The 17239-nt window shown below is 39.2% G+C and overlaps 1 protein-coding gene across 2 annotated transcripts in view; it reads right to left on the bottom strand.

The window, feature by feature from the left end:
* DNAH5 (dynein axonemal heavy chain 5) overlaps positions 1–17239 on the bottom strand; it is a 138934-nt gene that overhangs the window by 34962 nt on the left and 86733 nt on the right. For both annotated transcript variants that reach the window (XM_086469578.1, XM_086469577.1), the window contains exons 51-56: positions 15745–15940; positions 11201–11373; positions 8438–8568; positions 4396–4549; positions 3386–3653; positions 2552–2783 (exon numbers count right to left, since the gene is read on the bottom strand). In XM_086469578.1, the coding sequence (XP_086325704.1) occupies positions 2552–2783; positions 3386–3653; positions 4396–4549; positions 8438–8568; positions 11201–11373; positions 15745–15940 (1154 nt within the window). The remainder of the gene's footprint in view (positions 1–2551; positions 2784–3385; positions 3654–4395; positions 4550–8437; positions 8569–11200; positions 11374–15744; positions 15941–17239) is intronic.

Consider the following 17239-nt stretch of genomic DNA (forward strand, 5'->3'; position numbering starts at 1 on the left):
GTACTTAAAGGGCGCCTGCAGGAAAGGTGGGGAGAGACACTTTACCAGGGAGTGCAGTGACAGAATGAGGGGTAAGGGTTTCAAACTGAAAGAGCGTAGATTTAGATCATGTATTAGGAAGAAATTCTTTACTGTGAGGGTGGTGAAACACTGGCACAGGTTGCCCAGAGAAGCTGTGGCTGCCCCCTCCCTGGCAGTGTTCAAGGCCAGGTCGGATGGGGCTTTGAGCAACCTGGTCTGGTGGAAGGTGACCATAGATGATAGTAGTGCAGTGGATGTGGTTTATCTTGATTTCAGTAAAACATTTGACACCATCTCCCACAGCATCCTCGCAGCTAAACTGAGGAAGCGGGGTCTGGATGATTGGGTAGTGAGGTGGACTGTGAATTGGTTGAAAGAAAGAAGTCAGAGAGTTGTGGTCAATAGGACAGAATCTAGTTGGAGGCCTGTATCTAGTGGAGTCCCTCAAGGGTCAGTACTGGGACCAGTAATATTCAATATATTCATCAATGACCTGGATGAGGGAATAGAGTGCACTGTCAGCAAGTTTGCTAATGACACAAAACTAGGAGTGGCTGACACCAGAAGGCTGTGCTGCCATTCAGTGAGACAGGCTGGGAGAAATTCAATGAAATACAACAAGGACAAGTGCAGAGTCTTGCATCTGGGAAAGAACAACCCCATGTACCAGTATAGGTTGGGCACTGAGCTGTTAGAGAGTAGTGTAGGGGAAAGGGACCTGGGGGTCCTGGTGGACAGCAGGATGATCATGAGCGAGCAATGTGCCCTCGTGGACAAGAAGGCCAATGGCATTCTGGGGTGTATTAGAAGGGGTGTGGTCAGCAGGTAGAGGAAGCTTCTCCTCCCCCTCTACTCTGCCCTGGTGAGACCACATCTGGACCCATCCTGGGGAGGGACTGTTTACAAGGGCACGTAGCAATATGGCGAGTGGCAATGGTTTTAAACTAGAAACTGGTAGATTTAGATTGGATATTAGGAAGAAGTTCTTTACCATAAGGGTGGTAAAGCACTGGAATAGTTTGCCCAGAGAGGTGGTGGAGGCCTCATCCCTGGAGACATTCAAGATCAGGCTTGATGAGGCTCTGGGCAACATGATCCAGCTAAAGATGTCCTTGCTTACTGCATGGGGGTTGGACCAGATGGCCTTTGGGGGTCCCTTCCAGCCCAATACATTCTATGATTCTATATTGTGTCCAGTTCTGGGCCCCTCAGTTCAAGAAGGACAGAGAACTCCTTGAAAGAGTCCAGCACAGAGCCACAAAGATGATGAAGGGGGTGGAACATCTCCCTTATGATGACAGGCTGAGGGAGCTGGGTCTCTTTATCTTGGAGAAGAGGAGACTGAGAGGTGACCACATCAATGTTTATAAATACGTAAAGGGCGAGTGTAAGGAAGATGGAGCTGGGCTATTCTCAGTGATGTCCAATGATACGACAAGGGGCAACAGGTGCAAGCTGGAGCACAGGAGGTTCCACATTAACATATGGAAAAACTTTTTCACTGTGAGGGTGAACAGGCTGCCCAGAGAGGTTGTGGAGTCTCCTTCTCTAGAGACATTCAAAACCCACCTGGACACATTCCTGTGTGATCTACTCTAGGTGGTCCTGCTCTGGCAGGGGGGTTGGACTAGACGATCTTTTGAGGTCCCTTCCAACCCCTAACACTTTGTGATTCTGTGATCTGTCACTGTCCCTGTTGAGCATCAACCTGATACTCAAAGGACTGTGTTCTATAGAGCAGAAAGCATTTTCTGATCACTAGAATACTGAGAAATATTTCAAATCACTGTTTCTTGTTTGAAGAGGACATTGAAAAAGCTAATAAAGTCAAAATATTGAAATCAAGGCAAATTAAAAGAGAATAACAGAAAAATAGTATTGAGATAACAGTTTTCTCATTCTGCATTAAAATGTGCCTTCAACAGTGCTTTTTGTCTATCAGAAAGACCTCATATTTTATTTCAGTATTACTGACATAAAGAGCAATCTGCAAATAAACTTCACTAGTTTAATAAAATATCTGAAAAGGAGAATGAATATATCAAAATCACTTTTATAATCTACTAGTAAAAAGCTCAGAAGCCTAAATTAAACTCTATGATCACAAAACCAAAAATGCCAAGGGTATTTCTTACATGTTCATATCAGGAAGATACAACTGTTCAGCAAGAAAACAAAAGATGCTCTCTGCTAAATTAAATGCCATTGTGAATTTATTACAAAATTATACATAGATACTTTCTTTTACTCATTAAAAATACATGGGAATAATTTCTTCCCACCATTTTTCCAACCACCTTGCTTTTTCATACAACACTACCCTTTTTCCTTGTCCAAAAATTTATAGTCTTTAACTTATATGCCAAGAACAATTATAATATTTGATCAAGTTATATCTTTACACAATTTTAGGAAATTAAAAAAATAATAAACCTTTTACTATGCAGACACAAGCCATGCATCGAAATTCAGATTATCCTTATCTGAGGAAGAATACTACAGAAAGGCAGTAGTAAACTGAGCAATTTACCTGTTTGCTAATGTCTGCACTTCAGCATGCTTTTCTTTGTATGTGGTTTTATACCCCTGAATGAAGGACAGGTAGGATTTGGGAGTCACATGTGTAGAACGCCTGTATCTTTGAAAGTAATCAGAACACTTCTCTGCCACTCCATCCTGGAAGGAGCCCATACACTGCACAATTTCCCTCTTTGTATCAGCAGTGCAGTCGATATCAAATGAGGACAGGAAATGTTCAGATACTTAGGAAAGAAAGAAAAACATAAATGTAAGTAAACATTCAGGAAAAACTCTTAGCTTGTAAATAAGGCAATATAAAACATGTCAGCATGTATTATCTCAGCTTTCACTCAGCTTCTCAAACCCCAGTCATCTTTACTCTCCACCATCAGATTCTTAACATTATTCCACACTTCTCAGTAAAAATTATAGCCAAGGATCTGGTATTCTTTCACCTCCAAAATGTTTAACTGCTTTTTCTCTCTGAACCTGTCCAGCTGCTAGCTACTAGGGATTGGATAATCACAGCCTTCCTCTATATACCTCATCCCAGGCACAGTCACCAGCAATCTCTTTCTTTAGTAGTATTTTGCTTTCTTTACTAATGCCTTTAAGCCATCTCCAAGGGGAATTTTTCTTCAAACTGTGCTCAAAGCCTTTCCTCTGTTAGAAATATTTCAACAGTTTAATACATGAAGCTTTAAAGAAGAAAACACCTACATCAAATTTTAGAACCAAGTAAGTTTCTTCTGCCAGTGTGCTGGTAAAATTCAATGCAATTAAAACAACTTCATGACCACTGATCAGAGAATTAAGTATCTGCAAAGACAAAACCTACACCTACCTGCCACTAGAGCATCCTTAGGCCATCGGCTGAACCAATCTATAGTGCATCCAGAAATGAGAGCAGGGAACTTCAGGGCCCTATTTCGGAATTTTTCACCTACTGGTGAAAAGCAAAGAACCACATGAAGGTTCTGACAGACTCTGGTCATGAAGTAGTCATACAGAACCTCACTGGTTGGAGGTCTACGTGGATGTTCTTTTTTGAAGCTGGGTACGAGGTCACTAATGATCTCATCTACTTCATCACGTGCAAATAGGTTTGACACCTTTGAGAAAAAGGAAGATTTTTTCATGCTTTATTAGATGATCAAAAATAGAGTATATAGCATAAAGTTCATTTAATGCACAGCATTTCAGGAAGGGATATACATTTCAGACACTGAAGTTTTTAGGACCTGCCCCACTCCTTTAAACCAGAACTTTTGCTGAAGTGACTCCATTAAACACACTGATATCTAACTTGCTGTAAAAGCAAAATCCACTCTCGTGTGTGAAAAACAAGGAATTCATGTACAATGGCTTTGCTTTCTTCTCTTAATATCCTAACAGCTAGTAAAAATTACTCTGAAAATCACCCCCAAAATAAAAAAAATAAATAAATGCCATCCCACCCATTCTGGACATAAGTTTACCATATAAAAACAAATTGTACACTAATGAGATATTTAATTTAACAGACAAATTTTGTTACATTTCAGTAATGTTCCCCAACTCATTTTTTTTTAAGCTACTCTCATGTTTCTGACAGCTTGTCAACACATTTTAAATGGTCTGACTTAGACAATTTCTTTGCATGGAATGATGATGGTTATTCTTAATTTTACAACAGCTTTGTCTAACTTAGTATAATGGATTGTTTCCATTCTTTATAATATTCTAATGATAAAAAGCACTTGAGTTTTAGTTTGTGAAAGTGTGCCCCTTGACATACAGAAGAATATTCAAATAAATTGTTGTTTTACTTCAGGATTATAAAATTGAAAAAACAATCACAAGAAGGCATCCTACCTCTCCTGATGATAAAACATTATTCAAGTATTCCAAGAAGGACTCATCTTTGATCTCATTGTCTGTAAAAAGAAAGCAGATGCCTTTGCCTTGCAGTCCTGCTGTTTTGTACAATAGTTTCAGATCTTCCATCAAATTTAAAGTGTTGTATGATCTACAAAAAAGGACAATTGTACTAATAGTCATTCCTTTTAAAAAGTGCTCCCAGTTAAAAGAAAAAGAACAATCAAATTTAAGTAAGAAACAGTCTCTTGGAATTAAGGCAAAAAGGTGCCAAAGTCCAGGAATTTTCATTTAGATTAGGAGGAAAGACATAGCTCATTTCAAAGTCTCACATTAAATACCTAATGTATTCTTTTTCCTGCTCTTTCTCACCTTCCACATCAATTATAAATAAATAAATAAACACACCCCCGCAATCCTGCATCCCAAAGCCATCAAAAAAGCCAAAACCAACAACACAACAACCCAAACCTGAAGTCTTACCATGCTATCTATTTCCCTTTTGCTAGAAAAAGTGAACAGACAGACAGGTGTTGTCTCACAGGATTTTGCCACATGCTGGATGCAAGAAGATACTTTAGATTTCGTTGACTAATTAAAAACACTCAAATTAGTTTGCCCTTCTGGTGAAGTCATCACCAATGGTGGCACTCACAGTTTTACAAAAAAAAAAAAAGAGAGCAGCAGCAAACTAAGAGATTAAAAAACGTTAAATATTGTTAGGCAAGGTGTGGTGGATCGACCTTGGTGTCTGCGGAGTTGTTTCTCTCACATATTCTCACTCGTCTCTTCCAGCTCCTGTTGCACAGCAGTTTTTTCTCCTTCTTAAATACGTTGTCACAGAGGCACTACTGCTGTCTCTAATGGGCTCAGCCTGGGCCAGCAGCAGGCTGTTCTTGGCTGTATCGGACATGGGGGAAGCTTCTAGCAGCTTCTCACAAAAGCCTCCCTGGTAGCCCCGCTGCTAGCAAAACCTTGCCACACAAACCCAATATACAAGGTTACACTGTAATGATCTCTCTGGCTGGGCAAAGGAGTGTAATAAAAGCTGAGGTTTCTAAGATCCCCACTGGGAACTAAAACAGAGAAGTGGTTGCATGCAACTTTATTAAGAGTTTCTTATGTAGCCATTATGATTTCATGTATGACTTGAAAAATCAGCAATTGTACAATAGTTCCTCCTTACTAGGGAGGAGCTCAGGAAATAAATACATCTGTTTAACGATTTTTTTCTTCATGATTAAGAAGACAAATTTTTGCGTTTCAGCAAAGATATCACAATCACCAATATAAGGTTCCATACACGTGTTTATAAATAAGACACTTCAAAAGCAAAGACACCACTAAAATTAGAAATGAATGCACAGAAGACACAAATATTCTATGCCCTTTTGTTTCAGCTGCAGAGGGAAATAATGATTGGAGGAGTTACTCAGTTAATTACCCGAAATTAGACAAAAAGACTGACCTGAAAAAAATGTAAGTTATACAGCGAGTTAGCAATATAGATATCAACTACCTTGGTGAACTAAATGAAATCATTTAAAATCCAACAACTATTATCTTTAAGAACTCACAGAACAGGAAATTTTGGATTAACAAAGGGCAAATGATTCTATCCAAGAAGGGTTCAGAATTTTTCCCAGAGCTAATTTGGCACAAAATATTAGATGTGTTTTAGATAAACACTTAAGGTTAGAAAAGCATGGAGTTTCACTTTATCAATCAGATCACACTTCTACACTTGCTTGTTGACCCACTTGAACTCAAAGGGGTTTGTAAGGTAGTGTGGTGGGTTGACCCTGGCCAAAATGCCAGGTGCCCACCAAAGCCACTCTATCACTCCCCCTCCTTAACTGGACAGGAGAGAGGAGAGAAAAAAAATAACAACAGGCTTGTGGGGTTGAGATAAGGACAGGGAGATCACTCAGCATTTACCGTCACGGGCAAACCAGACTCAACTGAAGGGAAATGTAATTTATTACCAATTAACTCAGAGAGGAGTAATGAGAAATAAAACCAAATCTTAAAACACCTTCCCCCCACCCCTCCCTCCTTTCCCGGGCATAACTTTGATCCCGATTTTCCTCCCTCCTCCCCTCAGCAGCACAGGGGGAAAACAGAGAATGGGGGTTGGGGTCAGTTCATCACTCTTGTTTTCTGCTGCTTCTTCCTCCTCAGGGGGAGGACTCCTCACACGTCTCCCCTGCTCCAATGTGGGGTCCCCCTCACGGGAGAAAGTCCTCCATGACTTCTCCAGCGTGAGTCTTCCCACAGGTTCAGTCCTTCACGAACAGCTCCAACGTGGGTCTCCTCCATGGGGTGCAGTCCTTCAGGAACCAACTGCTCCAGCATGAGCCCCTTCACGGGGTCTCTGGCAGCAAACCTGCTCCGGCGTGGGCTTCTCTTTCTCCACAGGCCACAGGTCCTGCCAGGAGCCTGCTCCGGTGCAGGCTTCCCACAGGGTCACAGCTTCCTTCAGGTATCCCCCTACTCCGGCGTGGGGGCTCTCCACGGGGTGTAGGCAGTCATCTGCTCCACCGCCCATGGGCTGCAGGGGCACAGCCTGCCTCACCGTGGTCTTCACCACAGGCCACAGGGGAATCGCTGCTCCAGCGCCTGGAGCATCTCCTCCCCCTCCTTCTGCACTGACCTGGGTGTCTGCAGGATGTTTCTCTCACATATTCTCACTCCTCTCGCTCACTGCAACTACTGCTGCGCAACAACTTTTTCCCTTTCTTAAATACGTTATCACAGAGGTGAAAAACGCTGTCGCTGATGGGCTCGGCCTTGGTCAGCGGCGGGTCCGTCTTAAAGACAGCTGGCATTGGCTATATCTGACATAGGGGAAACTTCTAGCAGCTTCTCACAGAAGCCACCCCTGTAACCCCCTGCTACCAAAACCTTGCCACGCAGACCCGTTACAGGTAGGATTGTGTTTTATCAGAATCTTTGATGAATCTTTCCTAAAAATGTGTTTATTCATATCTTCACTCAGGCTATTCTTCATGCTAGTTTCTCTAATTCATCTGATACACAAGTCAGGTTTACAAGACTTTAGGTGTAAAGTTTCTCCAGATCTTTTCTGGACTCTTTTTTACATGGGCTTTATACAGGCCTTCTTGTGATCCTCAGGTACCAAGGCAATTTTATGTGGGAAGCTGCACACCACTTGAATTTAGTATTTCACCCTTTAGTGGCTACATAATTCTTTGTGAATGATATCCAGCAATTAGTTACTGCTTGTTTTGTCAACTGTACTGTAATCTCACCTAAAGTCATTCCTACTTCAGATAGATTCTCGGATGAGATTCTCACCAAGAGGCGTTCCCACACACAAATCCTCAATTTCTTCTGCACCCAACACAGTTGCAAAAGAATTAAAATAATTTAGCTTTTCTACAATGGCATCTTATTTAAGTGACAAAAGTATTTCCTGACTATTGACTTGTCCTACAGACACTCTGGGAGGCACTCATTCTAAAGTATTCAGAGAAGGATTTATAGTGGTTTTTTAATAACTTTTGTGAGTTATTCCAAAAGAAGCCACATTGAGTTGAACAACATGAAATAAGGCAAGTTATACTTGTAAAATACTGTCAAAGTACTGACGCATACATAAAAACTAACAAATTAATGGGCAGGGATGAGGATTCCTCACACAGGCATTATTCCAAATATTACAAGATAAACTCATAAAGGCATTATGGATATATACTACCTACAAATACTTTCAGTACAGTTTAGTGTACTGTATAAAGATAAAGATAACTCGACACTGCCAATATTTCTTCTCGTTCTGTGAAACACAGGAAACAGTTTACTACTCCAAAGATGGTAAAAGCTCAGACTTATTGTAGAAAATCAAGCAAATTTAATGAGTCTCAAAGGATTTCCATGTCTTTCCACTCCAGGCGACAGTGCTTAGCCTATGTTAAGCTTGTTCCTTCTCCCACTGCAGAGACTGGGAGCCTGTTTTGTTTATAGAAAGAGGTCAAACACAAAGTACTTATTTGCTTAAATTTTAATTAATGCTCACCTTGTTAACATTATCTGGAACGTATCATAGCCAGCTATGAAAGATGCCAGTCTTGTCAAGCTCTGCTTTCCTGAGCCACCAACTCCAACTAAAAGGGCATTTCCACGAGGAGTACAAATCACCCGAGAAATCTGTGGAAGATCACAGTCATTTATTGCTACAAAGTGTAAAATTTACACACTCAAAAATCCTATGCTACTGCAGTAATAATATTATATTAGAAATGCAGAACAAAGGAAAATTTTAAGGCTTAATTAAGGGATAGTATATTACTATTAATATATTCTATGGACATTTGCATTTTGCAATACTTTCCATAAACCTTCCAATAGTATAGCAATCCCTTGATTCCATCACTGTGAATTTTCAGTTATCAGTGGAATTGCATCTCTCACTTCCACAAAGCTGTGATTTGTTAGTCATGTGCTATAATAGCATGACAGATTATTAAAACTGGGAAGGAAATAATAATTTCCCTAATACCATACATCTGGAGAACTTTAGTAAGACTCATCTCTCCAGGCCCCTTCATCATGACCAGAAAGACAAGTTGTCCCAGGCATGTAAAATTCAGGACAAACGGTCTCCACTATTCTCTGCAGTAGGTTATAATACTGCCTTTATAATCAAACTTGTTGAGCTTCTAGTTTACTTGATTATAAAAATGCATAATATCAGTACAACTATTTGGTCACAGTGGAACATCTCCCAGGTAGATCTCCCTTTCTTTCTCATTTCATTAGTTACCTTTTACCGCAAAAGGCGGTAGTTACCTACTACTCCACATTTCAATTCAGGACAGTGCAATGTAAACAAACAGACCCTTGTAATTCAGAGCAAAAAAATTTTCAGCACTAACTCTGAACTGCATGCAGCACCTGTCCCACTGTCCACAGCCAAAAAACAATCCCAGGAAATCTGGAAACAGGTAGAAGATGTTACCTGACACTGAGAAAATACACCTTTAAGCACAGGAGGCAAACTTGCCCAACACCCCATCAGTTGCATGTGGACAGATATTCATAGTATACAGAAGAGCCTACATTAATTTCCAGAACAGCATGGAGCCACTTGCCTCTCAAAGAAGTGAATACAATCAGCTGTTAGCAGCTAGTCTCCTCTGCACAAGCAATGATGCAGAGTATTGGCTCCTGTTATTACCTTGAGAAACCCTCTGATGCCCCTAGGATTCTGTCATTCCAATAAGCAGCTTGGGATACCTATTTACTTGCCTTTCCTCTAACATACTTTTTTTCAAGTTATTAAAAATAGTTATGTCAATTTCCTGCAGTTTTAAGCCCACGTATTTTATTTATTGAGTGCAATGTACTTCTTATTTTTTGTAGGTTAATGTTTTATAAACAAAACCAAAATCAAGTATGAAGGTTTAATCTAAGCATACTTAGTATTCAATCAGAGGAAAAAAAAATAGATTTGCACACCACCCTTGGAATATTGTTGATCACTTCAATTATGGCTACTAGATCTTCTCCAGGCAGAGGCACACAAGCTGTAAATTGGAAGCTTTGTTCTCTTTAAGATACTCCTCAGCTTTAACTCATTCAAGTCATACTACGTCAGATCAGATTAGGGATTACCTTAACTGTGCTTACCTAGCTTTCACTTGGAAGCTGCCGCCTCAAGTCTAGCTAACGCATAAAGCTCAGACTCGCACAGCTGTAAATGCTGCTTTCAAGAACATGGGATCAGAGATGCACTATATTTTCAGTTTATCCAAGTGAAAGTTAAGATAACATTTCAGGTATTTACCATCTAGCTACCCAAAGAAGAGATTCCTGACAACAGGTGGCTCTACAGTGAAAAAAAAAAGGGGGTTTTTTGCAAGATCCCAAATTTAGATAGTTTGGGGTTTTTTTTACTAGAAATAAACCAGTAATTTGTTAGTGACTGCGATGATGATTTAACTATTTTTCTAAAGAAATCCATAGCAGAATTTCATCCATTTTGCAGGGAAGACCTTAAAAGAAAGGGACTAATTTTGTGAAATGACAAGCATCCACCCCAAAATTTTGAAAACTGCAGATACAATGTGTTTGTCAAATATAACTAAATTTAAACTGGTTTTAAATTTATTATATTATTTGTTAGGATGAAACAATCCAATAGTGAGTTCTTAATAATTTATGATAAGAAATACAGATAATTTCACTGTGCAACTGAGAAACAATAGGCGGTTTAGTTTGTTTTTTTTAAAAAAAAAAAAAAAACACACAGAAAAACACCTTCTCCTTTGTATGAAATCTATTCTGTGTGCACAATCTTATCAAGCTATGCTGTGCTAAAAATTATGGTCAGTTCCAGTGCATATTCAAAGGAATTTTAAAGGAAGTGAGCATAATGTAGATCTACAAAGGAAGTTCGGACTACATTTATTCCTACTTTGTTGTGCCTACTCCTTCATAAGCAATGAATTATGTCCTAACATGAATTTCATTTGACTAATTCCAAGCACAGGAAGGGCTCTCAGAAGAATTAACAAGAAAATTTGAAATAGAGTTAGAATAGTTAGGACCATGATTCCACCAGACATAAAGATAGATATAAAAGAAGAGTTCCATCCAGTGCATTTTCAGAAAAGTTGAGTTTTAATACCTAGTCACAGAGTGACAGACAAAATATTTGCTAGCAATAAATTACTTGCTTCAGTTTTAGAAGTAATTTACCTTGATCCATGCATACCTCTCGCTCATAGGAGCTGAGGGCAAGTGAACAACAACAAATAGCAATCTGGTAAGACTGTACCTTAACTAAATGAATCATAGCATCATCAAAGAAAACCATGTCCATTCCAGTACCACGGATGTTCTCATTGTATTTTTGTAAAAACCTATTTAAACGATTCCGTAGCTGATCGAAGGAGTAAATTGGCTCATAGATCTTGGGAATATCTAAATTAACTTCCTCTGCTTTTTCACCTAGAACAAAAAGCAAGTAACAAAACCTTAGCAGTTTAAATGATTGGCAAAGCCCCAATGTGGGGAGGAGTACATGAAGGTAATAGAAATCTCTTTAACCACCTAGAAACAGTTTATTATGTATAATATTACATACTAGATGCACATATGAGAGTGCTGCCTATACCCTGCCTACAAGGAACGGTAAGTTCAGCTGAATTCTCAAAGACGAAACCAGCAAAAACTAAGGAGCCTTCCTTCTCTACATCTCAAACTTGAATGATGAAAAACTGAAATTAACTTAGATGCTAGAAGCAAAATTAGCACCAGAGAATTAAGACAAATACTGCAGTTAAAAATTGCAAATAATCTTTTTTGTAAAAGAAAAACAGTCTAAGTTGATTAAAACATTGCACTAGTGAAAAAAAATTACTAAAAATGAATCATTACCACAACGATAAAAAAAGTATATTCACTGTGAAAAGGCATACAGTTGTTTCATCAAGTGATCTGAAAGCCACAAGGTATTGTCAACTCTTCCCCATCCAAAAGAAAGGAGGAATTAGTGCTGCTGTCTCATCTTTCCATTCATAAGCATTAATCATGCTTAAATGTGACATGCCTTCATTAGTAAGAATTGTCACTCACAGCAAATAAAATCACAGGAAGTTTGAGGTTGGCAGAGACCTCTGGAGGTCATCTGGTCCAACCCTGTGCTCAAGCAGGGCCATGTAAAGCCAGTTCTCTAAGACAATGTCCGGACGGTCTATGAATATCTTCAAGGAGGCACACTTCACAACTTCTGTGGGCAACCTGTGCAAGTGCTTGGTCACCCTCACAGTAAAAAAGTGTTTCCTGATGTTCAGAGGGAATCTCCTGTGTTTCAGTTTGTGTCCACTGTCTCTGGTCCTGTCACTGGACACCACTGGAAAGAGCCCAGCTCCATCATCTTCGTACCCTCCCTTCAAGTACTTCTACATCTTGAGGAGATCTCCCTGAGTCTTCTCTTCTCCAGGCTGAACAGTCCCAGCTGTCTCAGCCTTTCCTCATAGAAGAGTCCTTTAGTCATCTTTATGGCCCTTTGCTGGACTCTCTCCAGTATGTCCATATCTTTCTTGTACTGGGGAGCCCAGACCTGGACACAGCACTCTGGGTGTAGTCTCACCAGTGCTGAGCAGAGGGCAAGAATACCCTCCCTCAACCTACTGACAAGATTTCTTCTAATGCAGCCCAGGATACCACTAATTTTTTTCCTCCAAGGACACATTGCTGACATGTTCAACTTGCTGTCTAACAGCATTCCCAGGACCTTTTCTATAAAGCTGCTTTCCAGACGGCTGGCTGCCAGTATATACTGGTACATAGGATTTCTTTCTCCTCAGGTGCAGGGCTTTGCACTTCCCTTTGTTGAACCTTATGAGGTTCTTGTCAAGGTCCCTTTGTATGGCAGCACAACCCTCTGGCATATCAACCTATCCTCCCAGTTTTGTGTCATCTGGGAACTTGCCGAGTGTATGCTCTACCCCATCATCCAGATCACTAATGAAGATGTTGAAGACGACTGGACCCCGTATTGACCCCTGGGGTACACCTCTAGTTACTGGCCTCCAACTAGACTTTGTACCATTGACCACCACCCTCTTGGCTCAGCCATTCAGTCAATTTTCAACCCACCTCACTGCTCATCCAGCCCATACTTCATCAACAAATAACCGACAAACTTAATTGAAAGAGTGCCAGCAAGAAAACAGCATGGGGGTTTTGGTTTGGTTTTCCTCAAATACCAGACACAGTATAATTTTGCCCTTATTTACATACAGATAGCTTCATTCGTTTCAAGATTTGACGATCTATATGCTGCAGGATATATTTTTCCAGTTACCATAGGTCAGTCATTAGTAATGATCAGTTTTGCTAAGCCTCCTCTTACCTACCAAATAAATATATTATTCACAATACTATCTCTAACTGAGGGAATTAAAAATCGATTAAATAAGTAATTCCAGTAAAATAAGTATTTCCTTAATGCTTAGTAAAGCACTGGAAGTCAGTGGAAAGGGAAGTAAATGTGGGAAAAAAGCAATCAAATGATACTATATTTAGAATAGTATCTGTAATATTTTTCTCATTTTATTTTTTTTCTCCATTTCCTTCTTGTACATTTTGCTTTCACAAATTAGCAGTGGTCCAATAACCATGTAGCTTCCAAGGAAAAGAACAAAACCACCCAAACAACCAAATAACCCAAACATACATACATATACATATATATAAACCAGGTTAAGGAAATTGCCTTTTACCACAGAACCAAACCTCTCAAAATAAAGTGATGATTAATTCTCATTCACCTGTCTTTTATATTGCGTTCTATGTATGCCTGAAGTCACCTTAATTCCAGAATTCTCTAGTTCTGTATTGTTTCTGCATATACGAACACTCCTTTAGATTAAGACCTAATTAAATTAACCAACTTCTTATTTTAACCTACAAAAACATTGGTTAAGCAGAAGGAGTATTCCACGTCGAAATAAGTTTCTTATGTGTTGAATGAGACATTTAAACATCTTATCTGCTGATAAAGAACTAATAAGGAATACAGCAAGGAGTTCAACTGTAGTGATGTTTTTACAGTTTCAAACCATTTAAGAGAATTATATCAGCTTAATTCTGTACCTGCGGTCCTATTATTAATGCCAAAAGACAGCATGATCAAGTACTAAACCTAAGAAAGGGAAGATATTTACATTATTTGCAGAGGCAGCTAGTGTGGTATATTATCTTAAATCTCTCATCTCAAGATTCAGAAACACAAGTACTAAATAGCAATGTCAAAACTGACTGATAAAAAACAACTTTGAACAGTTTGAGGGTCTCCAGAACACTAGCACCACTAACAATTTCTGTGAAACTAAGACCTAAAAGTTCATGTTTGAGCTACTTCATCTCAAGTCTTTGTGTATTTATCTCAGGGACAAATACGTTGTGGCTGTGTAACACAGAGATACAGGGAGTATATGTAAACGTATCACTAACCCTGAGCGTAGGGTTATTTGAAATTGATGTCAGATGTATTTTTTTATATACTTAAGAGCTCAGAAATACAGTTCCTATTCTTACACTTTCATTATAATGGACAAGACTAAATTCTATTAAAGGGACATTTAAATTAAAATTACACTTGTTATTCTTTTCACTTAAAGACAAAACAGGAAGGGGTTCTCGTGGCTCTGACAAACATACTGAAGACAAACCATACCCTTTCTAAATGAGGGCCTCCTACTTTGTGTTTAGATGAAGTTTCATGCTAAAAGGAAGATCACAGGGCAGGTACATTTAAACTGTCACCAAGAAACAAGTTATTCTGAGAATTACATGTTTCTTTTTGCATTTATTTTTCAGTTCAATATAATAGTTTATAATATGCATTCAAATTTTCACTTTAAAATTCAATGTTCACTCTCTCAGTCTGTATTCTGACTTATGTTTCAGTCCTCTCTACATTGCTGCTGTTTAGCAAGTTACTTAAGAACGTATTTGACTACTTTCTCACACATTTGCTTTCTACTTCTATTTGATGCCTTCCAACCAAACATTTCCTATCCTTTACTCTCGTTTTGGCACTGTCTTTTGACTACAACAACTATCCAAGAGATTTAAACGGCATTTGACCACTCATGCCAACCTTTTCTTGCCTCCGCTATCTGTCACTACAATGACATGAATACAGGTGACTGAATCATCCAATGGTTTAAATAATGACCTTCCCCAAAACCCAAACAACGGTTTTCTGTTCTTTTGCATCAACTAACAAATATTCCCAGGTGATTTAGCAAAGTTAGTGATGCAGTGTTTTTATTTAAAACACGCACATTGTTATAAGCCACATGAATAATTCAAGAGGTTTTACTAGCATTCAGGAGATTTTGAAATAAGACTCATTTGTTACAAAAACATGTACTGGGTGTTTCCTTAAAAGTACTGGATTAAACCAGAGCCAGTATTCTTTCACCAGGTTTCTAGGGGATGGTAGCTAGAGTGCTATCCTTTACCTAGGATCGCAATCTGACAATTTCAAGTAATTCATATCACACTAGAATAATACAGTCATGCTCACTATTTGGCAGTTTTGTCTATCTACCACATCAAAAGAAAGAGAAGCAAGGCTCTTCTATACAGATAACCTGGATATAAATACAGACTCAAAAATCCCATGAATAGAAAGATGTGTCACAGATGGCAACATAGACTACCTTCAGAGTCACTGGACAGTACAGCCACTCTGGATGCATAAACTTACTATGCATTTTTAAGACATAGTTCTGTTAGCATCTACCTTATCATATCCCCTTCCCTATTCTTGCCATCTCCATGGTTATCAGAATCCATCTTTACCAGTTCTTTCAGGTGCATCCCTTAAGAAGTCAACAAAGAATGCATCAATTTCAGGATCCAGCAAAGCTTTTGTTTCTTCAAATTCCTCCTCAATGAGTTTTGCCACAGCTGCGTCAAACCAGTTTACATCTTCTGCGGTTGTGAAACGATCAGCAATAACACACTTACATTCATGCTTCCACAGTTTTATCAGTGCCTACATAAAAAACCAAAAAGCATTTCAGTCAGCTTAGGCTTGCAACAAAGCTATGCCAATTTCAAAGCCATGCTTTTATGTATGTATTTATTTATTTTAAAATCATATAACACTAGAAAAGAAACAGTAGTATTTTGGGGTTTATTCAGGAGAGTTACCTTGAGCTTCTCATTCTGCCCAATGGCATTTCAAGCTTACATTCAGTTAACTGTGCAAGAAGCCTTAATTTAGCATTCCAAACTGGAGTGTATTTACCAAATAAAGATTTTATTCCCCTAGCCCTAAAACCGTACCCATACCTGTTTACACATGTTCATGCATCGATAAATCACTTTTTTAACTGGTCATTAAGTAGAAGGTGGGTGGAAATAATAGCATCATGGCATGAATAATTTCATGCCAAACACAGTTGTCACTCCCAATACTATTATCTAAAGCAGTTAGAGGAAAAAAAAAATGTGTTTATATTATTCCTTATCCAAATTCAGTATATCTTTAAAGTCCTTGGTCATAGGATGAAGAAGGAAAACCTGCCAGGTTCTAAATCCTAACAGCACTAGTTTTAATACTACACTGTTACTTACACCATAGGAGAAAAAATTCCTCGTGCTCCTTGAAGACCTCTTGTTTGAGCCTACAGCACTTTGTACAAATGACACATACCATGTCAAGTCCCAGAATTAATATGTAAATTTATTGTCTTGGTTTGAAAGACAGGTGTCTGCTGAGGAAGGCAGGAGCCTCCCTTGAAATGGAAAATGCAACCCCCTTCCCTCCAAATTATTATAATTTTGAAATTAAGGGGTCTTTGGCAAAGATATGGGGAACAGGAATAACAGTTCTTTACTAATATATATATATATATATATATATATATATATATATATAAATCAAGGCAGAAAAAAACAACCCACTGGTTTACACTGACAGAGTCAGAAATACAACCTAACAGCCTGTTAGGGTGGCAGTAGCAGTCCGATAAGATGGTGGCTGCAGTCCTCCTGAAGTGATGGGTGTAGTTCTGTTGGAAGCAGCGATCTTGTAAAAGGGGCTGGTCTTCCTCTGAAGGTTCAGTGGTAGGTAGGTAGCTCTTGTCCTCTGGAACTCCAGTGGGGGAAAAACTCCTCTGGGAATCCAGTGGAAGAAGGCTGCTAGGGTGTTTGAAATCTCAGTTTATATTTAGCATGGACTGCTTGGCTCCTTCCCCCCGGGCGGAGCATCTCACAATGGGATGGGGAGTCGTGAGGCAGTTCCTTGATGGGCCATTAACAGGAGATAGTCCAGGAGCCAGTTATCGAT

Source organism: Leptosomus discolor, chromosome 8 (assembly GCF_034619465.1).
Source record: "Leptosomus discolor isolate bLepDis1 chromosome 8, bLepDis1.hap2, whole genome shotgun sequence".
Classification (NCBI taxonomy): domain Eukaryota; kingdom Metazoa; phylum Chordata; class Aves; order Leptosomiformes; family Leptosomidae; genus Leptosomus; species Leptosomus discolor.